Source organism: Papio anubis, chromosome 6 (genome assembly GCF_008728515.1).
Source record: "Papio anubis isolate 15944 chromosome 6, Panubis1.0, whole genome shotgun sequence".
Taxonomy (NCBI): Eukaryota; Metazoa; Chordata; class Mammalia; order Primates; family Cercopithecidae; genus Papio; species Papio anubis.
In genome coordinates this window covers 135,577,357-135,603,770 of record NC_044981.1, presented here as the reverse complement: position 1 = coordinate 135,603,770, position 26,414 = coordinate 135,577,357, and the positions used below count along the sequence as shown (strand labels likewise).

Genomic DNA, 26,414 nt, shown 5'->3' with positions numbered 1-26,414 from the left:
ACTGCTGAGCTCAAGCAATCTTCCTGTCTTGGCCTTCCAAAATGCTGGGATTACAGGCATAAGCCACCACACCCGACCTGTACTTTTTATTTTAGAGTGTACTCCTTTTACTTTTATATGTAGAAATTAAATGTAAAATGGCCTCAGGCAGGTCCTTTAGGAGGAATTCCAGAAGACAGCATTATCATCATAGTAGATGACAGCTCCATGCATGCATGTTACTGCCCCTGAAGATCCTGACTCTATGTAGGCCTAGGCTAATATGTGTGTGTGTCTTAGCTTTAAAAAAAAAAAAAGATGAATAGAATAAAAATATAAAAAAAGAAAATACTTTTGTACAGCTGTACAATGTATTTTGTGTTTTACATGAAGTGCTGTTATAAAAGAATAAAAAAAGTTTTTTTAAATTAAAAAGCTTATATAGTACAAAAGTTAACAGTTAATTCTGTCTTCTGGAATTTCTTCTGAAGGACCTGCCTGAGGCTGTTTACATTTAATTTTTTATATATAAAAGTAAAAGGAATACATTCTAAGTGTACAGTAATGTCCTAGGCCTTCACATTCACTCACCACTCACTCACTCACTCACTTACCCAGAGCGACTTTCAGTCCTGCAAGCTCCATTCACCATAAATACCCTATATGAGCTTTCAGTTTTTTATCTTTTATATGGTACTTTTACTGTACCTTTTCTGTTTAGATACACAAATACTTACCATTGTGTTACAACTGCCTACAGCATTCAATACAGTAACAGACTTTACAGGTTTGTAGCCTGTGAGCAATAAGCTATACCATACAGCCGAAGTATGTAGTAAGCTGCACCCTAGATGGTATAATTAGGTTTAACTACATATTATGATGTCTGCACAACAACAAAATCACCTAATGACACACTGGTCATAAAGTGTTCCTATCATTAAGCAATGCATGACTGTATGTAGGTACTATTACTGTTTTCTAAAAAGTAAGCAAACATTAAAAAAAATAAAAATACAGTTTACAAAATTAGAATAACAAAGTTATCACTTTTCACAGGCAATGAAATAGAAATATAAAAGTTAGCAACAAATCTGACAATTAAATTCCCTATGCCAAGCCCATATGTGGTAGGTAGATTGGCCCTGAAGAGATGACCTAATCCCTGGCAACTGTGCATGTGTTACCATACATGGCAAAAGAGACTCTGCAGATGTAACTAAAGTCACATGCTTAAAATAGGAAAATTTTCCTGGATTATCTGAGTGGACCCAATCTAATCATGAGAACACTTAAAAGCAGAGAAAATTTTCCAGCTGTAGTCAGAGAAATGAAGCATAAGGATAAATAAGAGAGATTCAAAGTATGAGAGGAATTTGACTCGCCACTGCTGGAGGAGCCACATGGAAAGCATGAGAAGGAATTCAGAAAGCCTCTAGGAGCAAAGACTCATCCCCGAGCTGGCAGCAAGGAAACAGGGACTTCAGTCCTTCAAGTGCCAAATTCTACCAGTTGGAACCTGGATGAGCCTGGGAGTTAATCCTCCCCTAGAGTCCTCAGAACCCACTCCACTTAGATTTTGGTCTCATGAGACAAGGTTTAGAAAAACCAGCTGAGCCCAGCTGGACTTCAGACCTATACATCTGTGAGATAATACTGTGTTGTTTTAAGCCACAAAATTTATGGTGGTTTGTTATAGCAGCAACAGAAAACTACTACATGTATTAACGTTTTCTTAATTTCTATTTCATTCTAAATATCTTTAATTTGTCAAGGTGGATTGAAAATGAGAGGCTATATTGTTTTATCACATTTCTAGCTTTTCATTTCCTCACATCAATGTTGTCACTAAAATGGAAACATAATGCTTGACTAGATTCTGACCATTGAGAAATACCAATTTTTAATTCATGTTAGTTTTTTGCTTTTAAAAAATGGTTTTTAAAAGCCATTTTCTCTTGGAATATTTTACATGAAAAGTATGACTCAAGTGAGGGTCTATTGATGCAAAGTGGAACTGAGTGTTTCTGACATATGTATTCATTACATCTATTATCAGCTGGTGCTCACAGGGTTCTGGGGGAAGGGGACAGTGTTAGAATGCTACATGAGTTCATTTCTTTTATATATTCATATTAAGTATCTCCGTCTGCTGAAGTACTTCCATTGGCATGGATGAAAATGTCAGTTGAGTGAATTCCAGGCAATTCTCCAAGGTAAGAAAGTTAAACAAGCTAAAAGGGCCAACACACATAAAAGAAGGAACGTATCTTTTTAGCAAATAATATCAAAGCTTTCCGTGTTGTTTTAGAACAAGCAGACATTCTTAGGAAATAATTAAAACAATCTGTCATAGAAAATAACTGGTGAGGTATTGATAAAATAAAGGGGAAAAAATCAGCTAGAGGAACTTGTACTGATTTATCACTTCCTGGAAACTGGGGCTACCAATGTAGTTCATTCAGTATGCAATCCTCTCTATTAGCCTCTAACATTTAAGAACTATAGTTGCTTTTGGTAGGTGGGTTTTTAAAAGGCTGAATAGCCTAGGACAGTGCTTGTCAAATTTCTCTGGTCAAGGATCAATTTCTTCATTTTTAAAAAACCTGTCTAATCGATTGCAGACCAATAATTTTGTAAAATATAACAAAAACATATTACTAGAAAAATGAAACAGAAAACCAAGGCATAAGTTTTGTGAATGGCTGTGCCTAGCACATGTGGGTGCTAAAATATGTTTAATAAACAAACACCACTTTCAGAAAAGCTGGTCCAAAAATGAATAAGATTTCATCAGAAGCTTTTTGACAAAAGCACCTGGTATCTCCAGATACTGAGAGTAGGCAGTACCCTCAGACATCTTGTAACACATAAAATTAAATATTTTATGAAGCTCTAGGATTCATTACATTTTCTTCAATTAGAGAATGACAGCTAGGCAATTTAGCAGTATTAAAGGATTATTTTTCCTGCTATTGTGCTTTTCTGTCCTAAACCTTAACTACACTTAAACGTCAATGAGAAATCAATATGAAGGATGGTGCAAAAATCTAATAAAGATGAACACCAGAATCTACGTTAGAGGGTTTTCACTTATTCCAAATGACATCTAGAAAGTCTTAATTTTCTTGAATTTTCATTTTCTTTTACACAGAGGATTTTTCAGTGTAATAACGCACACTTGCATATAGCTTAAGATTCTTTTTTTTTTCTTTTTCGTGTTGCCCAGGTTGGAGTGCAATGGCGCGATCTCAGCTCACTGCAACCTCTGCCTCCCGGGTTCAAGCGATTCTCCTGCCTCAGCCTCCCGAGTAGCTGGAATTACAGGCGCCTGCCACCATGCCCAGCTAATTTTTGTATTTTTAGTAGAGATGGGTTTTCACCAAGTTGGCCAGGCTGGTCTCGAACTCCTGACCTCAGGTGATCCACCCACCTTAGTCTCCCAAAGTGCTGGGATTACAGGCCTGACCCACTGTGCCCAGTCTTAAAATTTTTTAAATTATATATTGAGATGTACATTTTATATTTATGTGTTGAAATTATATATTTCATAACTACCTGTATTTCAATGTAAAGTGAGGAATGCATTTAATACTTTAACACATAGAACATTTCCTGTTTAGTCACATATCAAGCATAAAGCCAATGACTGCTTTCTCCTCACATAATAAAATGTAGTAATAGCAGCATTCTAATGCAATCTGCACTGATGACAGCAGAGGGCACTGTCATATAAAATAACCTTTTTTAATTGTGCATAAGAATTCTGCCCATTATTGAACACTAGTTTTCAAGAGGTTAGGATTTCTGTAAACTGTCTTATACACCAAAAAAAATGGAAAATCTCTGTATGTGTGAACATGAAGTGACATATTTTAACGGATGAATTGAAACCTGAGTCATAAATTATAAAAAAGAAAAATTAATATAAAATTTACTGTTTTTCATAAGTTAGCATATGAATCTTTTCTCATTCTATTTCTACTACCATATGATGCCATTTATATAAAGTCAAAAAATTAAAAATTATATTTATTTTGGAATATTTAGCTTATAAAACTATAAAGGAAAGCAAGAAAGTAATTACCATAAAATTCAGGGTAAAAGCCAAGTTATGAATACAACAGGAAAGTTCTTGAAGGAAATTCAAAGTGCTAATCCAGTGAACACATGAATAATAAGGAAGTGAAACAGTCTTATTGCTAATATGAAGAAAGTTTTAGTGGTCTGGATAGAAGACCAAACCAGCCACAGCATTTCCTTAAGCCAAAGGCTAATCCAGAACAAGATTCTAACTCTCTTCAATAGTACAAAGGCTGAGAGAGGTAAGGAAGCTGCAGAAGAAAAGTTTGAGACCACAGAGGTTGGTTTATGAGGTTTAAGGAAAGAAGTCATCTCCATAATATAAAGGTACAAAGTGAAGCAGTAAGGGGTAACATAGAAGCTGCAGCAAGTGATCCTGAAGATCTAGCTAGGGTTATTGATGAAGGTGGCTACACTAGATAACAGATTTTCACCGTAATATCAATGATCATTTGGCAGTATTCCCTGTGAGCCAGTGGTGACAATGGCCATGGGGCGACACTCCTCCACCTTTGGAAAGGGGAGAGAAGACTGGAAAGGTCTACGTCTTGTGGTCTGAGTTACAGGTCAGGCAAGTCAGAATACCAGCTAGACTGCTAAAGTTTTTGACTGTAGTGTCAGGCTCCCAGACAGCACCTCTGGACTTGTCCAGAGTCTAGTGGAAATCACCACCCTGCAAGGAAGAACACAGGACTGGCTGGCTTTGCCACTTGCTGATTATAGAGTCCTAGTGCCTCAAGTGAACATAGGAGGTATCCAGGGGGTGGTTATGGAAGGCTTGGGCAAGACCCAGTGCTGTGCTAGCTTCAGGTTTGACCCAGCACAGTCCTAGTGGTGGTGGCCAAAGGGCTACTTGGTTCACTCCATCCTCAGCTCCATGGGGCTCAGCACAGGGAAAGAGATTTCATTTGTTTGGGAAAAAGTAATGGAAGAGAACAAGAGTCTCTGCCTGGTTATCCAGAGAATTCTTCTGGATCTCCTCCAAGACCATCAAGGCAGTATCTCCACAAGTCTGCAAGAACCACAGCATTACTGGGCTTCGGATGCCCTCTAAAGCAGACACAGCTTAGACCATGACACCTAAGTCTTTCTGAGTATCTGGAAAGTCTTCCCAAGAAGGACCACTACAAACAAGCTCAGACTGTGAAGACTATAATAAATACCTAATTCTTCAATGCCCAGATACCAAAGAACATCTACGAGTATCAAGGCCACCTAGGAAAACATGTACCCACCAAATGAACTAAATAAGGCATCACAGACGAATCCTGGAAAAAGAGATATGTGACTTTTCAGACAGAGAATTCAAAGTAGCTGTTTTGAGAAAACTCAAAAGAAATTCAAGATAACACAGAGAAGGAATTCAGAATCCTATCAGATAAATTTAAGAACAAGATTGAAATGAAAAGAACCAAGCAGAAATTCTAGAGCTGAAAAATGCAACTGGCATGCTATTGAAGAATGCATCAGAGTCTTTTTATGGCAGAATTGATCTAGCAGAAGAAAGAATTAGTGAGCTTGAAGACAGGCTATTTGAAATACAGCTGGAGGAAACAAAAGAAAAAAGATAAAAAAGCGTTCCTACAGGATATAGAAAATAGTCTCAAAAGGGCAAATCTAAGCATTATTGGCCTTAAAGAAGAGGCAGAGCAAGAGAGAGGGTTAGAAAGTTTATTCAAAGGAATAATAACAAAGTGCTTCCAAAACCTAGAGATAGACATCAATATCCAAGTACAAGAAGGTTATAGAGCAGTAAAGCAGACTGAACCCAGACAGAAGTACCTCAAAGCATTTAATAAACTTCCAAAGGTCAAGGATAAAAACATGGTCTGTAATAAAGAAAGGATCCCAAAAGCAGCAAGAGAAAGGAAACCAGCAACACACAATTAAGCTCCAATATGTCTGGCAGAAGACTTTTCAGTGAAAACCTTATAGGCCAGGAGAGAATGGCATGACATATTGCAAGTGCTGAGGGAAAAATCCTTTCATGCTAGAATAGTATATTCTGCAAAAATATCCTTCAAACATGAGAAATAAAGATTTCCAAACAAAAGCTGAGGGATTTCATCAACACCAGACCTGTCCTACAAGAAATATTAAAGGGAGCACTCTAATCGGAAAGAAAACGATGTCAATGAGCAATAAGAAATCATCTGAAGGTACAAAACTCACTAGTAATAGTAAGCATACAAAAAACCACATAATATTAAAACACTGTAACTGTGTCTTAAGTAGAAAGACCAAATGATGAACCAATCATAAATAATAACTAAAACAACTTTACATGACATAGACAGTACAATAAGATATAACTAGAAACAACAAAAAATTAAAAAGCAGGAGGATAAAGTTAAGGCATAAAGTGTTTATTATTTTCTTTTTGCATGTTTGTTTATCCAAACAATGTTCAGTTGTTATCACCTTCAAATAATGGGTTATAAGACAGTATTTGCAAGCCTAATAAGATACAGTATTTGCAAGCCAAAAAATGTAAAAGATACACAAAAAAATTAAAAGCAAGAAGCTAAAACAAATCACTGAGAACATCATCATCACAAAAAGGAAGACCGGAAGAAAGAAAAGACCACAAAACAACTCAAAAAACAAATAAAATAGCAGGAGTAAGTCCTTACCTACCAATAATAATATTGAATGTACATGGACTAAACTCTGCAATCAAAAGACATAGACTGTTGATGGATTAAAAAAAAAAAAAAAAGACCAAATGATCTGTTGCGTACCAGAAACACATTTCACCTATGAAGACACACAAAGACTGAAAATAAAGGAATGGAAAAAGATATTCCATGCCAATGAAAACAAAAAGAAAACAGGAGTATCTATATTTATTTCAGACAAAATAGATTTCAAGACAAAAACTGTAAGAAGATGAGGAAGGTCACTATATAATGATAAACGGGCCAATTAAGCAAGAGGATATGACAATTTTAAATGTACATGCCACCCATCACTGGAGCACCTGGATATATACAGGAAATATTATTAGAGCTAAAGAGAGAGATAGGCCCCAATAGAGTAATAGCTGGAGACTTCAACACCCCACGTTCAGCATTTGATATGGTTTGGATTTGTGTCCTCACCCAAATCTCTTGTAGAATTGTAATCCCTAATGTTGTAGGAGGAGGTGACAGGATTATGGGGGCAGCCTTCCCCCTTAGTGTTCTTGTGATAGTGAATGATTTCTCATGAGATCTTGTTTAAGTGTGTAGTACCCTCCCCTTTTTCTCTCTTTCTCCTGCTCCAGCCATGTAGGATGTGCCTGCCTCCCCTTCACCTTCTGCCATGACTGTACATTTCCTGAGGATTCCCCAGCCATGCTTCCTGTACAGCCTGTAGGACTGTAAGCAAATTAAACCTCTCTTCTTTATAAATTACCAAGTCTCAGGTAGTTCTTTATATCTATGCAAGAATGGACTAATACAGCACTGGACAGATCTTCCAGACAAAAAAAATCAACAAAGAAACATCAGACTTTATCTGCACTATAGAAACAATTGTACCTAATAGATATTTATGCAATATTTCATCCAACAGCTGGAGAATACACATTCTTTTCCTCAGCACATGGATCATTCTTAAAGGTAGACCATATATATTTGGTCAAAAAACAAATCTTAAAACATTCAAAAAATTAAAACAACATCAAACATCTTCTGTGATCACAATGGAGACTAGAAATCAATAACAAGAGGAATTTTGGAAACTACACAAATACATGGAAATTAGACAATATGCTCCTGAATGGCCAATGGGTCAAGTAAAAAATTAAGAAAGAAACTGAAAATTCTCTTAAATGATAATGGAAGCACAACATACCAATGCCTATACAGCAAAAGCAGTACTAACAGGGAGTTTATAGCTATAAGTGCCTGTATGAAAAAACAAGAAACATTTCAAATAACCTAATAATGCATCCTAAAGAACTAGAAAAGCAAGAGCAAGCCAAACCAAAAATTAGTAGAAGAAAGGAAATACTAAAAATCAGGGCAGAAATAAATGAAATCAAAATTTAAAAAAATATCAACTGGGAATGGAGGCTCACACCTGTAATGCCAACACTTTGGGAGGCCAAGGTGGGTGGATCACGAGGTCAGGAGTTTGAGACCAGCCTAACTGACATGGTGAAAGCCCATCTCTACTAAAAATACAAAAATTAGCTGGGCATGGTGGCACGCACATGTAATCCCAGCTATTCAGGAGGCTGAGGCAGAGGAATTACTTGAATCTAGCAGGTGGAGGTTGCAGTGAGCTGAGATCACACTGCTGCACTCCAGCGTGGGCAACAGAGCGAGACTCTGTCAAAAAAAAGAAAGAAAAGAAAAGAAATACAAAAGAGCAATGAAACAAAAAGTTGGTTTTTTTTGAAAAGTTAAACAAAACCGACAAATCTTTAGCCAGACTAACAAAGAAAAAAAAAAAGAGGAATTCCAAATAAATAAAATCAGACATGAAAAAGGAGACATTACAACTAATACTGCAGAAATTCAAGGATTATTAGTGGCTACTATGAGCAACTACATGTCAATAAATTGGGAAATCTAGAAGAAATGGACAAATTCCTAGACACATACAACCTAGTAAGATTGAGTAGAAAGAAATCTAAAACCTGAACAGACCTATAACTAGTAAAGAGATTGAAGATGTAATAAAAAGTCTTCCAGTAAAGAAAAACCCAGGATGCAATGGCTTCATTGTTACATTCTGCCAAACATTTAAAGAAGAACTAATAGCAATCCCACTCAAACTATTCCAATATTCTGAAAAATAGAGGAGGGAATACTTCCAAACTCATTCTCTGAAGCAAGTATTACCCTGATACCAAACCAGATAAAGACACCTTGAAAAAAGAAAACTACAGGCCAATATCTCCAATGAATATTGATGCAAAAATCATCAACAAAATACTAGCAAACTGAATTAAACAATACATTAAGAAGATCATTCAACATGATCAAGTGGAATTTATCTCTGGGATGCAAGGATGGTTCAACATACACAAATGAATCAATGTGATACATCATACCAACAGAATGAAGGACAAAAGCTATATAATAATTTGGATTCATGCTGAAAAAGCATTTGATAAAATTCAATATCCCTTCATGATTAAAAAAAAAAAAAAAACACCAAGAAACTAGGTATACAAGGAACATGCATCAATATGCTAAAGGCCATATATGACAGACCTTCAGTTAGTATCATACTGAGTGGGGAAAAGGTGAAAGCCTTCTCTCTAAGATCTACAACGCAACAAGGATGCCTACTTTCACAACTGTTATTCAACATAGTACTGGAAGTCCTAGCTAGAGCAATCAGACAAGAAGAAGATAAAAGGGCATCCAAATTGGAAAGGAAGAAATCTAATTATCCTTGTTTGTAGATTATACAATCTATGTCTGGAAAAAGCCTAAAGTTGAGAAATAAAAAATCAACATACAAAAAATCAGTAGCTTTTCTATATGTAAACAGTGAACAATTTGAAAAAGAAATTAAAAGAGTAATCCTATTTACAACAGCCACACATAAAATTAAATACCTATGAATTAACCAAAGAAGTGAAACATGTCTATAATGAAAACTATAAAACACCAACGAAAGAAATTGAAGTGGACATCAAAAATGAAAAGATATTCTACGTTCATGGATTGGAAGAAACAACATTGTTAAAATGTCCATTCTACCCAAAGCAATCTAGATATTCAGTGTAATTCCCATCAAAATACGAACGACATTCTTCACATAAATCAAAAAAAAAAAATCCTAAAATTTATATGCAACCACAAAAAACACAGAATAGCTAAAACAATCCTCAGCACAAAGAACAGCCCAGGAGGAATCACATTACCTGACTTCAAATCATACTACAGAGCTACAAAAACCAAAATAGCATAAAAACAGACAACCAATGAAACAGAATAGAGAACCCAGAAACAAATCTACAGATATACAGGCAACTCATTTGCAACAAAGGTACCAAGAACATACACTGGAGAAAACACATTCTCTTCAATAAATGATGCTGGGAAAACTGGATATTTGTATGCAGAAGAATGAAGTTAGACCCCTATCTATCACCACATACAAAAATCAAATCAAAGACAAAAAAACACCCAAAAAGCAAATAACAAAACACATACACACACACACACACAAAGGAAAAAATAGATTAAAGACATATTTAAGACCTCAAACTCTGGAACTACTACCAGAAAACACTGGGGAAAATCTCAGGGTCACTGTACTTGGCAAAAATTTCTTGAGCAATATTCCACAAACCCTTTCTCACATTGTTATTAAGAACTACTTGACACTGGGCAATTTGTGAAGAAAAGAGGTTTAATTGACTCATAGTTCCATAGACTGTATGGGAAGCATGGCTGGGGAGGCCTCTGAAAACTTACAATCATAGCAGAAGACGAAGCGGAAGCAGGCATATCTTCACATGACAGAGCAGGAGAGAAAGAGCGAAAGAAGTGCTACACACTTTTAAACCACCAGATCTTGTGAGAACTTACTCACTTATCATGAGAACAGCAAGGGGGAAGTCTGTCCCCATGATTCAATCACCTCCCACCAGACCCCTCCTCCAAAACTGAGGATTACAATTCAACATGAGATTTGGGTGGGGACACAGAACCAAACCATATCAACAATTGAATTCATAAAGACAGAGAATAAAAACATAATCACCAGAGTCTGGGAAAGGTAGTGTGGAGTTGGCAGGGAGATGGGGATGGTTAATGGGTACAAAAAAAATAGAAAGAATGAATAAGGCCTATTTGACAGAACAGGGTGACTACAGTCAATACTATAATAATAACTTAATTATACATTTAAAAATCACTAAAAGAGTATAACTGGATTATCTGTAACACAAAGGATAAATGCTTGAGGGGATAGAAACCCCATTTTCCATAATGTGATTATTACATATTGCATGTCTGTAGCAAAACATCTCATGTACTCCATAAATACATACATCTACTATGTTAAAAATTAAAAAAAAAAAATTGTTTTCAATCCTCATGGTTGGCTTTCGACCCTCATGAAGATTTAAGGAGTTCAAGACTTCAGTGGAGGAAATAACTGCAGATGTGATGGAAGTAGCAAGGTAACTAGAATTAGAAGTAGAGCCTGAAGATGTAACCAAATTGCTGCAATCTCATGATAAAACATGAATAGATGAGGAGTGGCTTCTTATGGATGAACAAAATATGTGGTTTCTTGAGATGGAATCTTTTTTTGGTGCAGATGCTGTGAACATTGTTGAAATGACAACAAGGATTTAGAATATTACATAAATTTATATTTGAAAAATCAATGGCAGAAAGAAGTTCTACTGTGGGTAAAATGCTATCAAACAGCACTGCATGCTACACAGAAATCTTTTGTGAAAGAAGAGTCAATCGGTCAACAAACTTCATTGTTGTCTTAGTTTAAGAAATTGCCACATCCACCTCAATCATCAGGAAGCACCACTCTGATCAGTTAGCAGCCATCAAAATTGAGGCAAGATTCCCCACCAGATTACATCTCGGTGAAGGCTCAGATGCTTGGTAGCATTTCTCAGCAATAAATTACCTATTAATTAAGATAGATGCATTGTTTTTTTCAAATATAATGCTATTGCATATTTAACAGACTATAGTATAGTGTACACATAACTTTTATACACACTAGGAAACAAAAAAATTCGTGTGACTCACTTTATTGTGATATTAACTTTATAGGGGTGGTCTGGAGGAAACCAAATCTGTAATATCTCAGAGTTATGCCTGTACCAAGATGGCAGATTTAAACCCAATTATATCAATACAACATTGGCTATATATATGGAACAAACACTCCAATTAAAAGGCAGAAATTGTCATTCTGAATAAAAAAGCAAAACCGTAGTATATGTTGTCTACTAGAATCTACTTTGAACAAGGCAGCCAAGTTAAAGATGAAAGGACAGAAGAAGATACACCACAGAAATCTTAACCATAAGAAAACTGGGGGCCAGGCATGGTGGCTCACGCTTATAATCCCAGCAGTTTGGGAGGCAGAGGTGGGCACTGGATCATGAGGTCAGGAGTTCGAGACCAGCCTGGCCAACATGGTGAAACCCCATCTCTACTAAAAGTACAAAAATTAACCAGGAGTGGTGGCGGGCACCTGTAATTGCAGCTACTCAGGAGGCTCAGGCAGGAGAATTGCTTGAACCCAGGAGGTGGAGGTTGTAGTGAGCTGAGATCATGCCATTGCACTCCAGCCTGGGCAACAGACACTCTGTCTCAAAAAAAAAAAAAAGAAAAAAAAAAAAGAAAGAAAATTGGGATGGCTATATTCATATCCGAAAAAACAGACCTTGACTGAATCCTGGGCCAGAAAAAAAAAAAAAAAAATTAGTATGATAACTGAAAAAAACTGAATGAGGTCTGTAGATTAATTACAAGTATTGAATCAATGTTAATTTCCCATAATTACACTGTGGCTACATATGATACTAACATTTGGGGAAACTGATTGAAAGGTATGTGGGAGTTACATGTATGATTTCTGCAAGTTTGTAATAAGTGTATAGTTAGCGCAAATGAGAAGTTGAAAGTATTTTAAAAATTCAAATTTCTGTTCTTCCAAAGATACTACTAATAAAAAAACAACTCACAGGCTGTGAGAAAGTATTCTTGCTCCTAAGGCTGTGGATAGTATTTAGTATTACAGTCGAGATAGACATAGACACATGAGCATACTTCACCTCTGCTACTATAATTATTGCTATCCCAAGGAATTTTGTACAGAATATATAAAAAACTCCTACAGTTCAATAATAATAAGACAAATCAATTTTTTTTAAAGAGTCAAAGGATTTGAAGCAACAAAGAAGAAGATATATCTAATGGCCAATAAACACAAGATCCTCAACACCAGTCACTGTGGAAATTCAAATCTGAAATCACAATGAGCTCTCACAATGGTTCCCACCCATCAAACGGCTAAATCTAAACAGCTTGACAGGTGCAGCTGGAACTTTCTTCCACTGCTTATGAGAATAAAAATTATACAACCCACCTAGAAAATATAAGAAACCAATATATTTGCTGCTTAAGTTAACATACACTTACACTTACCATATCACCCCAGCAATTCCACTCTTACATTTTCACCCGAAAGATATGACAACATATGCCCACACAAATACTTATACATGAATGTTCACAACAGTTTTATTTATAATAGGCCAAAACCAGAAATAGCTCATGTGCCCATTAATGTATGACACTTACTGTGCTACATAGGCATAGAAAGCAATACTACTAAGCAATAAGATGAACAAACCACTGAAAAATGCAAAAACAGATAAATCTCAGAAACAAACTTTAATATCCACATAATAAAATACTTTCCAACATTAAAAAGGAACAAAGTATTCATAAATGGTACAACATGGATGACTCTCAAAGTAATTATACTGAATTAAAGAAGGCAGACATTAAAAAGTACATACTTGGCCGGGCGCGGTGGCTCAAGCCTGTAATCCCAGCACTTTGGGAGGCCGAGACGGGCGGATCACGAGGTCAGGAGATCGAGACCATCCTGGCTAACACGGTGAAACCCCGTCTCTACTAAAAAGTACAAAAAACTAGCCGGGCAAGGTGGCGGGCGCCTGTAGTCCCAGCTACTTGGGAGGCTGAGGCAGGAGAATGGCGTGAATCCGGGAGGCGGAGCTTGTAGTGAGCTGAGATCCGGCCACTGCACTCCAGCCTGGGCGACAGAGCGAGACTCCGTCTCAAAAAAAATAAATAAATAAATAAATAAAATAAAAAAATAAAAAGTACATACTCTATGAAATGTATTTATGTAAAATTCTTTTTTAAAAATGTATTTTAAAATGAGAAAGTGATCAGTGTTTACCTTGGTGGGAACTGACTGGGAAGAGGTATACGAAGACATATAGATAGGGGTGATAAAAATGTTCTCAATCTTGATTGTGGAGGTGGTTACATGGATGTATATATGCATCAAAATCCATTTACACCATACAATTAAAATGCATTCATTTTATTGTATATAATTTGTTGCTCAACAAATTTAATTTTTTATTTAATTTTTTTTTTTTTTGAGACAAAGTCTCACTCTGTTGCCCAGGCTGGAGTGCAATGGTGTGATCTTGGCTCACTGCAACCTCCACCTCCCAGGTTCAAGCAATCCTTCCGCCTCAGCCTCCCAGGTTGTGGGACTACAGACGCATGTGCCACCACACCTGGCTAATCTTTTGTATTTTTAGTAGAGAGAGGGTTTCACCATGTTGGCCAGGCTGGTCTCGAACTCCTGACCTCAGGTGATCCACCCATTTCAGCCTCCCAAAATGCTGGGATTACAGGCATGAGCCACCATGCCAGGCCTAAAAATGTTTTAAATGTACAACATGATGTTTTGAAATATCTAGAGCATTACATGCCAGCGCAGAACGACTTTCTCTTCAGTGTCTGAAAGTGAGACAAAAAGTTTACTAGAAGTCTTCTCTTAATGTATACTCCAATATTTTTCTTAGCTAGGGTCAAGCGTATAATGATTTTTTTAAAAAATGGCAAGGCCAGGGTTAGCCCAAAGACTGAAAAACATTCCAAATGAAAAGACAATGAGTTTCAAAGTATGCCAGAATGTTACCATATTGGCATTGGTAAGAGACAGTTGTATAAGGTAATCTTAAAACTCTAAGCCAGAATATTATGTGAATACTTACATACACTTTAGGTTAAACATTATGCTAAAACCTATATATTCACTATCTTATTTAAATTTATAGATATTTAAGGGAGATACTTTATTTTATAGATAAAGAAACTGAGATGAAGAGAGGTAAAACACTTGCTCAAAGTCAAATAGGTAAAAGTGGCAAACTGGGATTCAGCCTAGGTCCACCTGACATCAGTGCTCAGGCTCTTTACTGTTTTGCCAGTTTACCTCTAATTATGCTATATATACTACCTTTTGCATTATAAAGAGGCTCCAGTGTGTGAGCCTGTACAGATAACTTATGGAGCATTGTACTGGCCCCTTTATAGCTAGCTGTGTTACTAGGCCTTGGGAATGGTACTGAGAAAGCAGTTTAGATGTCTAAAGCATTAGATTTTACAAAATGTCATTTCTATATAATATAGCTATCAAATACTGAAAATAATTATAGGGACTGAAGAGCTATTGGTCCCAAAGAACTTTCTCTATCTTTACTCCCTAATCTTCCCAAAAGTCCCACAAAGTTGCTATAAATCACAGCAGAAAGAAGACAAAGGGATCTCAAAAAATCTCTTTTTATTGGTGAGAAAACAGCTACAGCAGTCTCTCTTTCTGCATTCTATTTTTCTTTTTTAACGTTGCTTACTTTGTTTGTATAATTCTTTTGGATTTTAAAGTTTCATATATTTCCTTAGCTTTCCTTCCAGGAGTTTTGCTAATATGGATTTGCTCTATTCAAAATCTTAAAACCTTGTGTTTTGTTAATTTTTTGAAAATGCATAATAATGAAGTGATCATGAAATTATATTAGATAAAAATTATCTAATGACTGACAAAAAGAAAATATTCAAAAAAGAAAATAGGTTTATCCTATTTAAGAATATATAAAATATTGATATTAAGACAAAAATGAATTTGAGCAAGTTAATTATATTTGTGCAAGAAATTAATGCAATTTTCATCCTACCTGAAATCACATGCTGTAGTAAATTCTGCTCCTCCACCCAACGCCCAACCTTGAACCAGCGCAACACTTATTAAAGGAAGTCTGTATATTGAAGAAAAAACTGATGTTATAATTTTTAATTTCAATATTCACTTACAAATGTTATTTTTAAAAAATATTAAAATGCAGTGGAAACAAAATATTGCAGTCTTCATAAAAACAAACACATCAAAGGATAGCAGAAGCTTGAACCTTTACATCATGAGAAGAAAAACAGTGTAATACTAAAGATACAGTAGTTCACAATAAATGCCATGTAAGTTCATCAAAATACCTCCTTGAATCATTACATATTTTTAGGCTATAGCCATATTGTAACTTACTCCCAAATAAATGGATGCTTTTGTCTAATTTATAGCTCCTGGAACTTCTCAGCAGCAGTGGTTCTTCAGAATAATTCCATGTGATATCATCTTTGTCCATTTTTATTGGTATCAAGTTAAAAGTTGGAAAATCAAAGCTATATCCAAAAGTTCGAAATGTGTTACAGAAGATAGAGCTCCAAAACTGTGTTATGAAGGTTCCTTCAAAAATCAACTCATTGCTGCCTGAAATAATCCACATACTAATCCTATATAAAGGCATGATTTTGCGGTAAAAATAAATCTTTTACCTTTCCTGTTTGCAAAGACCCACTTTGCAGGGGTGTGTGAATACAAGGTAAATCTAAAAAGTTTTGCAAGTATGGAATTTTTGTAGGTTCTAACCTACGATGCAAAGGTGCAGGTCTAAACTAATTGAAAATTTCCTAATATACACCACTCCCATGTAGAAAGAATTATTTTTAAAAAATAGTAACTTTTCAGATTTATGTAAGAAAAAGTCAAATGCAATAGGAAAAGGGAAGTGAACAGGGGTTAAGAAAATGAAGATACTATTTTAGAATAGTAATGTTATGATTCTATTACTCCCTCTAGACTCTCAGATACAATGAGTACCAAAAATACAGCAGTGCACAATTAATAACCTTGCTTAAATAAGAATTTCCTTAGTTTTCATAATTTTAAATTTGTCTACATTTGGAATGTGAAAGTAGGAAACTAATCAGCCAAAACATGTCACAGTTTGTAACCTCAAACATACTTTGACAGGCCAAGAAGAATTTTTCCTCTTTGCTTCTTTACCAAGGTACAAAGTCAATTCACCTTCCTCAGAAAGCTGTAAAAACTTTCCAATCCATAGTTCTTTCTCTCATCTCTGGATACAGACCACTTCACTACACATTCTACTAATTTGGAATGTTAGGTAACCTTTATGTGTCACATATAGATCAGCGTCTTTATTATTCTGCTCTAACACCAGTATTTAACTTTCCTAATATCTACTCCTAAATACAGCTAGTAGGGGATATGTCTTAAATTCTTCTTATCTTTCATTTCTTTTATTTTTAAAATATATATGTATATACCTCATTAAATGATTATCCTTATATGTAATTAAATGATTATCCTCTATAGCACAAAAAATAGGACATCATTAGAATAGATGTAATTTAAAAATTAGCTATTATTTCTTAACTAGTACAAATAATGGAATAGTAAAAAGCTATTTTTGGTCTTTTAGAAATCGTGTTTTAAAAAGAAGGATGCATTACCTCATAAATCTTGTTAAGGTGTTTTGCATGAACATGCATACGGCCATTCCATCCTTTAAATAAAAATAAGCAGAAACACAAAGGTATAATGCAAATATATTACATTAAATTTTTTAAATTAAGTTTTTACAAAGTAATGAAGCCAAAAATATGTATTTTTTAAACAATGATGTTTCCATTTAAAACTCTTTGATGTTGTCTGAAATGCAAATAATGCTGTATTTGACTTTGTTGACATCCTAGGGCTCCTTGAGCTCAGCTTTGCATGAGGTATTAGCAAAGATGTAGGGATAAGTGACAGATCACATACTCTAGATCACTATGGAGTTCTACTCAGGGTAATGATGGGGGGAAAGGCATAAGATATACCCATCTGTTATCCTTAAGACGATAAACTTATCAAAGAAGAAGGGAAAGAAGGGAAAAGTTATGTTAAGTTTTGGTTTTTTAAAAAAATATTTCTAAGGCTTTATCTTGGTATTGCCACAACTTATAATTTTCTTAAACAAATTTCCTAAGAGTACTCCAAACTCATTGCCTTGTCTTTTTTTTAGCTCACATACTTTCTTCAATCCAGTGTAATCTGGCCCTCTGCTTTATGCCAAAATCTCTCCTGAAAAGCTTTTAATAATCTCCTACTTGTCAAATTAAATGACTTTTCCTTATTCATCTTTTCTCTCTTCATAACACACAGTACTTTTCTTTAATCAGTTTCTTCATTTTCATATTTGCTCTCACATTCTAGTAACATTTTACACTCCAGATTCTCTTATTTCTTTGTTTGTTGTTTTCCAGTCTTCTTCCTTGGCTCTTCTTATCCAACTAATCCCCTAAATCCATGCAGTTTCAAAAATCCAATCCATGATTTACTCTCTTCTTTATTTATAATTTCTTTTTCTTTTTTTTTTTGGAAGTCTCATCTACTTCCATATAAAGTGCTAAAATCTACTAGACATTTTCACATTCTGATAGCACCTCAAACTCAGCACAGCAAAACCAACTGAAAGTAAAAGAACTGAGTTTGAATCCTAGTGCTGCCACTTAATAACAACATGAATTTGAGCAAGTCATGACTATGTAATTCAGTTTCCTCATCCATAAGAAATGAGAAATTTTTTTAAAATTTGCACTATTTGACTTAAAGGATGTTTAGAAAGATGACAATATACCTAGAAACTCTGTAAAAGATTGCATAAGAGATCTGTGTTAGTGGAAAAAGTTAGTGTAAGAGTTCTGAGCTAGTGGTCAATAAGGCTCAGAATTTTGGTACTATGTTTGGCTTTCCTATTTCACAATTCTCTCACACTCAGTTATTTACCAAGTACTTCTCCTTGGATATTCCTTAGAAATATTTCAAATATCGATCCCTTCTTTTATATTTCCGCTGCTGTTGCATTAGTTCATACCTGTGTTACTCAAGCCTTGATAAGTACAATAAGATGGCTTTGCTTTCTCCCACCCAAGGACTAATCAGACCCGACACCGATTAACTTCCAAGATTGGCAAGACTGGGTGCATTCAGGGTGGTATGGCCGGAGATAACAGCTTTGCTTCCTCACTGATTTCTGTATTTAATTTCTTTTTCCTCTTAAATATAATCTTTTATCCTGCTACCTAATAATCCTTCCTGTAGGATGATGATGTCTTATAGAATACAACCTGAATTTCTTGGCAAGACCACCTGATTCCAAACTATCTTATCAACTTTGACTACCATACCCCTCATCCAAGCATCCTAATTTCACCACACAAACTACTTGTCATCCGTCTAACACCTTACACTTATTGTGGCTCCTGTGTCTTTGCTTTCATCATTCCTACTAGTTGGAGTAGGCTGTCCTTCTCTTTACCTATTTCAAGGAATGCCCAGATTATATATTTTTCCATCAAGATTTTCTAAATCTCACAATAAAAATTTTCTCTTTTGTGTTTCCATAGTATTTTTATTTTTATGCCTTAATTATAGTACTTATAAATTGTGTTGTATGAATATGTGTTCAGATGCATTATCAGACACATCATCTTTACAAGACGGGACTAGAGAACATAATAATAAGTTCTCAATAATTTTGCCAGAGATACAGAAATACAATAACTATCAAAGTATAAGTATTATAAAAAGTGCTTGAACAAACTGAGAAGAGTGTCAAAGAAGAAATTATTCATTTCAATTGGGATGGGGGTAGTTAGAGAGGCTTTAGAGAGGAGAAGGGAACGTGGCATTTGCTAGGTCTAGACAGTAAGTCCCTTGATGGTGATACTATGCCTTCTCCCTCCTCAGATGCTAGTAAAATGTTTTGCACATAGTGTTTGTTGAACTTAACAAAATTAGATGAATTTTAGATGGAGAACTATGTTGATTTATAAAACAAATGCAGTCAAGAAAAAGTAAAAGCCAATGTGGAAGGAATTTCCTAATACAAAGCTGTTATCAGGAAGACCAGTGTAGCTCACAAAGTGATGAGAAAATTAACACACGCACAAAGAGCTAAAAAGTTTTCAAAGTGAACCGGTTTATCCTCTGCTAAAAACCTTTCCAATAAAACCTGTTCTATTACCTACATCAAATAATTTTAATATGCATATCTGCTCTTGCTAGATTTAGATTACTTAAAATTCCCATGAAGTATATAGAATTGGTAGAAATAAAGGTAAAGCAAGTATTAGCCTGTGTACTACTATAATTTTCATTCAAAAGACAAAAGGCACACACTAAAAATGTCTATTAGAAGTCGTATGAAATAAACGGTTAGAACAACAGTTTCTAAAGCCAATCTGCCTAGGTTTGAATTTGGGCTCTAGCACTTTCTAATTAGTTTGACTTTGCCCAACCTGCTTAACCTCTCTGTCCTACAGTCTCTTATCTGCAAATTGTGCTAGTAGTAGTACCTATTTTATTAAGGGAGCTAGTAATGATTAAGCAAGTTATGGCACCAAATGAGGTTAGAACAGTGTCTGACATATAGTAAGAGAATAAAAGTTATCTATCATTATTATTAATATTACTAACAATACTGGCAATAGATAATGAGTATGTTTTGGTTTTAAGTGTATCATAAAACAGAAGTTTAAGCAGTATTGGCCAACATGCTCTAGAGATAAGAAAGATTTCATTAAATTTGTCTCCCAAAGTTATTAAACCCACAATGGTTAAATGCTCTGTCCTCTCACTGGGTTGAAGAAAGCAAACAAGCCAGTAAGAGATACCTGTGATAGAGTAAGCTGTGGGTGAGGAACCAATAAAAAGCTAGACCTGCTCTAATGTATAAAAGCTGGAAGCTGAGAAGTACTAAAACAAGGTTTTGAAAGTTGCTGCAGACAGTGGTATTTTCATGCTATCTGGATGATACCTGAGATCCAACCCTACTCTTCTAGATCCTTCTCATAAAACAAGGATAAGAAGAACAATGCTCAGCCAAAATGCCAAAAGGAAGGATTAACATCATATTAAGCCATGTTTACAGTGGAAAAATGCCCAGCCTGTAGAAGTATCTTATTTAGAAACATAAATAAGCCTCTTTCTTAAGTGTTTATTATATGGATTTATTAACTTCCTCAAAATACACAGAAGGGTTTAGAGAAAATTAAAATAGCTTGCCTTTTTTTTTTTTTTTTTTTTTAGCTAGTGTATTGCTCTGTCACCCAGGCTGAAGTGCAGTGGCGTGATCTTGACTCACTACAACCTCCTCCTCCTGGGTTCAAGTGGTTCTCCTGCCTCAGCCTCCTGAGTAGCTGGTATTACTGGCACCTGCCATCATGGCCAAGTAATTTTTGTATTTGTAGTAGAAACAGGTTTCACTATGTTAGCCAGGCTGGTCTCGAACTCCTGACCTCAGGTGATCTGTCCACCTCGGCCTCCTAAAGTGCTGAGATTACAGGTGTGAGCTACTGTGCTTGGCCGCTTGTCTATAAATTAATCAGGGTATGGAACTGTACAATAGTAGTAGCAAATACAAGGAAGTTAGACAAGAACTTTGAGGTCACTGTAGAAATATAAGGAACAGAGATCTAAGGAACAATAGATTGGGAGAAAAGTAACAAGGAAAGTTAAGGGACAAAGGAGGAGACAGATTAAGAACAGAAAGGTTTCTAAATGCCACACTTTTCCTTGAGGCATTATACCCATCCATTGCAGACTAAGCAGGTTTTATTTCCCTACGTTCTAAAGCCTATAACTGCACTTTGATTACATATTTCCTCTGAAAGGAAACTTCTTGTAGCCTACAGGACATCTGTGGCATCAAATCCAAGTCTTAATATTTAAATATATTTTTTTTCTATTTTATTCCTTTGTCTTTCCCATACATAACTTTTCAGCAGGGTTAATCTTTGTGTTATCCTACTGGATCTCCTGGCCTCTACCATCTGAACCAAGAATTACCTGCCTAATAGGGACAGTTGGAGCTCTTTTCCTGCACAATAAACAAAGCATACCAAGATGCGACCAACTTCTTATGGGATCAGTTACACTAAAAAAAAAAAGTGGAATAATAGATAACAAATATAATAAAATGTTGATAGGCTTGACGCTCTTATGAGTACATGAGGGTTTCACTGTATTAGTCTCTGCTTTTACCCATATTTGGTAATTTATATTAATAAAAAGCTTTTGAAAACTGAACAAATAGCAAAAACATCAAAATAATTATATTTTTATGATAAAAAGGCCATTTAATAATCACTTCCAAGCATTTTATTACAATTAGAAGGAATTATAATCCAGTTGCTAAAATTGTCATATATTTCAGTTATCTCATCATCCTCAGAAAGCAAATTCACCAAATTAAGTAGATGCTAGTGATGCATCTGTAACAACAAAGACACTGACAGACAAACTGTTTACAACTTAAAGTCATGGTAAGTTTCAGAATGTTTCAGCCATGAGCGGGAGATGCAATTATATATTGCAGCTGTAACTCATATATAACACATGTATGAGCCTCAAAAGTCCTGAGGTCATTTTAAATTTCAGCTTTACACAGATTTATAGTTCCTTCTCAAGTATATAGGAATATAGTTTATAGGAAACATCAGGAACTTTACATAAACTACTTCTAGTTCTTGTTAATTTTAATATCATAATGTGATAAACACACCCCATATGTATTATTGCAATTCTTGTATGTATTGTTACATACATACAATTCTTGCACATATTGTTACAATTCTTAAAATTATCCATAAATATTCAAAGTGTCTATTTTTATGCTATATATTTCTTATACTGTGACTTCAGAGATTTCATAAAAGGATAATAAAGAATTCATCTACCCTATAAAATGCTTTAAATAGCCAGGTGTCGGGCTGGGTGCAGTAGCTCACGCCTATAATCCTAGCACTTTGGAAGGCTAAGGAGGGTGGATCACCTGAGGTCAGGAGTTTGAGACCAGCCTGGCCAAAATGGTGAAACCTCGTCTCTACTGAAAACACAAAAACTAGCCAGGTGTGGTGGCGGATGTCTGTAATCCCAGCTACTTGGGAGGCTGAGGCAGGAAAGTTGCTTGAACCCAGGAGGTGGAGACTGCAGTGAGCCGAGATCACACCACTGCACTCCAGCCTGGGTGACAGAGCCAGACTCCGTCTCAAAACAAACAAACAAAAAACCAGCCAGGCCTGGTGGTTCATGCCTATAATCCTGGCACTTTGTTAGGTGGAGGAGGGCAGATCACTTGAGGTCAGGAGTTTGAGACCAGCCTGTCCAACATGGTGAAAACCTGTTTCTACTAAAAACACAAAAATTAGCTGGGCATAGTGGCCCATGCCTGTAATCCCAGCTACTTGGGAGGCTGAGGCAGGAGAATCACTTGAACCCGGGAGGCGGAGGTTGCAGTGAGCTGAGATCGCTGCCACTGTACTCCAGTCTGGGCGACAGAGCAAGACTCTGTCTCAATAAAATAAAATGAGATCAATGTTTTAAATAAAATAAGAATCTGATCTGAGTTCTAAGCACACTCATTGTAAAGCAGATTCACAATTCCACATTTCCTTGATGAGACTGGCAGATGCATATAGCAACAAGTGACAAACACTTGCAGTAATACTACTCCTCAGCTGTCAATCAAGATTTACTTCAGGCGTTGAAAAGAGCAGATTACTTGGAGAATGTAGGTACTAGAAAGAATAAACTTTACTAAGTGATTCCTTATTTGAAGCTGGAATAAAAACTCTCTCCATGTTTTCCTGCATGACTTACGCCAGACCAATGATGTATATATACTACATATATATAATGATGTATATATAAAGCAATGAGCATGTTTCCACTTCCATCTTTAAATATAGAGAAAAAGAATAGTGGCCATATGATCTAAAGAGGCAGAAACAACCTTCTAACTAGAAGAAAATAAGAAAGTAAAATAACCCTTCATCTTACTAGAGATGTTTTCCTAACCAGCTTCTATCAAACCCACAAGAGTCTATTATATTATTCTGTCTTTAACAGTGTCTTTCATGAACTAAGGTGAACAGTGATACAACCATTCGAGAGATGAAAAATACATATATATAGGTTGAGCTATGAAAATCTGAAATCTAAACACTCCAAAATCTAAAATCTGAAATCTAAAAGCTCCAAAATCTAACTTTTTGAGTGCTGACATGATACCATAAGTGGAAAATTCCACAGCTGACCTCATGTACACAAACTTTGTTTCATGTAAAAAATATTGAAAACACTGTATAAAATTACCTTTAGGCTGTGTGTTTAAGGTGTATATGAAATATAAGTGAATTTTTTGTTTAGAGTTGGGTTCCATTCCCAGGATATCTCATTATATATATATACACATATACAAATACTCCAAAATCTGAAAAAATGTAAAATCTGAAATACTTATAGTTCCAAGCATTTTGGATAAGGGATACTCAACCTGTATAATCGAATGACTTGCAGGTGACATAGCTAATAATTAGATCTTGGGGGAAAAAAATCTGTCTTTTCAAATTTCCAGATTAGTGCTATAACCATTCAGATACATCACAAATTTAAGTCTAGTGGAGTGCTACAAATTATGCATCATCTCATTAATGAAAATGTTTATTAATCTCAAGATCTTTGAAATAAAAATAATAGCTACCTTTTTCAGATACAGCGCTAGTAGGCACTTTATATATATTATCTTGAATCCTCACAATAGCTCAGCGAAATATCTACAATAATCCTCATTTATAGATTAGGAAAATAAGATTTAGAAAGATTAAGTGACTTGCCTAATCACTTAGCCAGAAAGTATTGAAACCAGCTTTCAAATCCAAGTTTATCAAAGCCAGTGTTCTGATTATCTGAAAGATTCTTTCTCACATATGCAAATAATAATCATATACTACATACAGTGGTATGAGACTTGTATAATATCATGAAAACTTTATTACCCACCTACAGCCCACATCTATAATTAAATGGAAACAAATATTACTTACTTTTTTCCCTTTCTAATTTCATTTCCTTCCTTTTTTTCTCCTAGAAGATGTGGTAGAGGGGGAAGGAGCACTGAATTCATGAAAAACAGGTTCCTTGTAAGATTGATAAAGGAAGATGACAGCATTTTTACTCTATCAGAGTAATTCAAAAGCATATTTTTAAAGTTGTTACTACTTCTTGAACTTTACTATGTGCCAGAACTAGGTGCTTTATGTACATACCTCATGTAAAACTTCTTATCATGAGATGCTACAGAGCTTCCACTTAAAAGCATTCAAATTCTTGCTGATTTTAATGATGACCATCTTTGTTCAGTGCTAATCTTCCTGTCCTTCATTTTTTTCAGCCCTTCACACTACTGCACCCTCATCTTTAAAAAGCGAAACAAATAAACAACAATAACAAAAGTACTGACTTCATATGACTGCTAAAGGAAAAGTGATGATATTGAATTTGATCTATCATCTTTTTTTGTTTGGTTTTTTTTTTTTTTTTGAGACGGAGTCTTACTCTGTCGCCCAGGCTGGAGTGCAGTGGCGCAATCTCGGCTCACTACAAGCTCTGCCTCCTGGGTTCACATCATTCTCCTGCCTCAGCCTCCCGAGTAGCTGGGACTACAGGCGCCTGATACCACGCCCAGCTAATTTTTTGTTTTTGTATTTTTGCAGAGACGGGGTTTCACTGTGTAGGCCAGGATGGTCTTGATCTCCTGACCTCGTGATTCGCCCACCTCGGCCTCCCAAAGTGCTGGGATTACAGGCATGAGCCATGGCACCTGGCTGATCTATCATCTTAATATTATTAATTTATATTACCTATTTAAAATGTTATAGTAGCTCCCTCTAGCTTACAAAGCACTTTAGAATAGCTAACTCAATCCTCAATAGATTTTAGTGAGATAGATTTTATATATCCCATGGAGCTAAGGCTAAGAGGAAGCTGAGCAACTTTCTCATTTAGTTGAGTGGCGCTGAGTAGCAGACCTATGTCTAAACCCAAGACGTCTCACTCTGCATTAAGAGCTTTTCTTGATCCTATTATAGTCACAGGTAGGCTCAACTAACCCAGGAATGTACTATATCAATGTACTTGAAAAAAAGAAACACCTAACACCTAGATCTTAGTTTCTAACACCATCCTCTACCATTTTCCATAACCAGGACTCCTTGAAGAAATCACTCATTACATAATTGGAGCAGGGAAAATTCAAGATTAACGTGGAGTATCTTATAATACTAGAAAGTAAGGGAATACTCAAAAAACAAAAGGATGTGTCAAAGGAAGACAGGACTTTGGGCCTTTGGTCTTTGGGCTCCCAATGGCCAAAGCTGGAACAATTTGAGCAACAAAATGAATAATGAATATAAAATAAATATCCATGAGTGCATATTGATATAAATAACTGAATAAATAAGTATATGAATAAATGGGGGAGAAGACCCAAATCCCCCTTACATAAGAATAATGGACATATATGTCCCCCCTCCAGGAGATGGAATTTATTTTCCCTTCCCCCTTGAGTGTAGACTAAACTTAGTGACTTGCTTCCAAGGAGTGGAGTATGGAAAGTAAATTTAAAATAGAGTAAC

General features: G+C 35.6%; 1 protein-coding gene across 10 annotated transcripts in view; it reads right to left on the bottom strand.

Moving 5' to 3' along the window:
* ECHDC1 (ethylmalonyl-CoA decarboxylase 1) overlaps positions 1-26,414 on the bottom strand; it is a 54,423-nt gene that overhangs the window by 10,398 nt on the left and 17,611 nt on the right. For 5 of the 10 annotated variants that reach the window (XM_003898211.4, XM_003898212.4, XM_009206143.4 and 2 more), the window contains 2 exons: positions 17,406-17,458; positions 15,773-15,853 (listed from right to left, as the gene is read on the bottom strand). In XM_003898211.4, the coding sequence (XP_003898260.1) occupies positions 15,773-15,853; positions 17,406-17,458 (134 nt within the window). Of the gene's footprint in view, positions 1-14,439; positions 14,556-15,772; positions 15,854-17,405; positions 17,459-26,414 lie in introns of those variants that run through there. The other 5 variants (XM_009206149.3, XM_009206147.3, XM_021937909.2 and 2 more) reach the window with 2 other exon arrangements.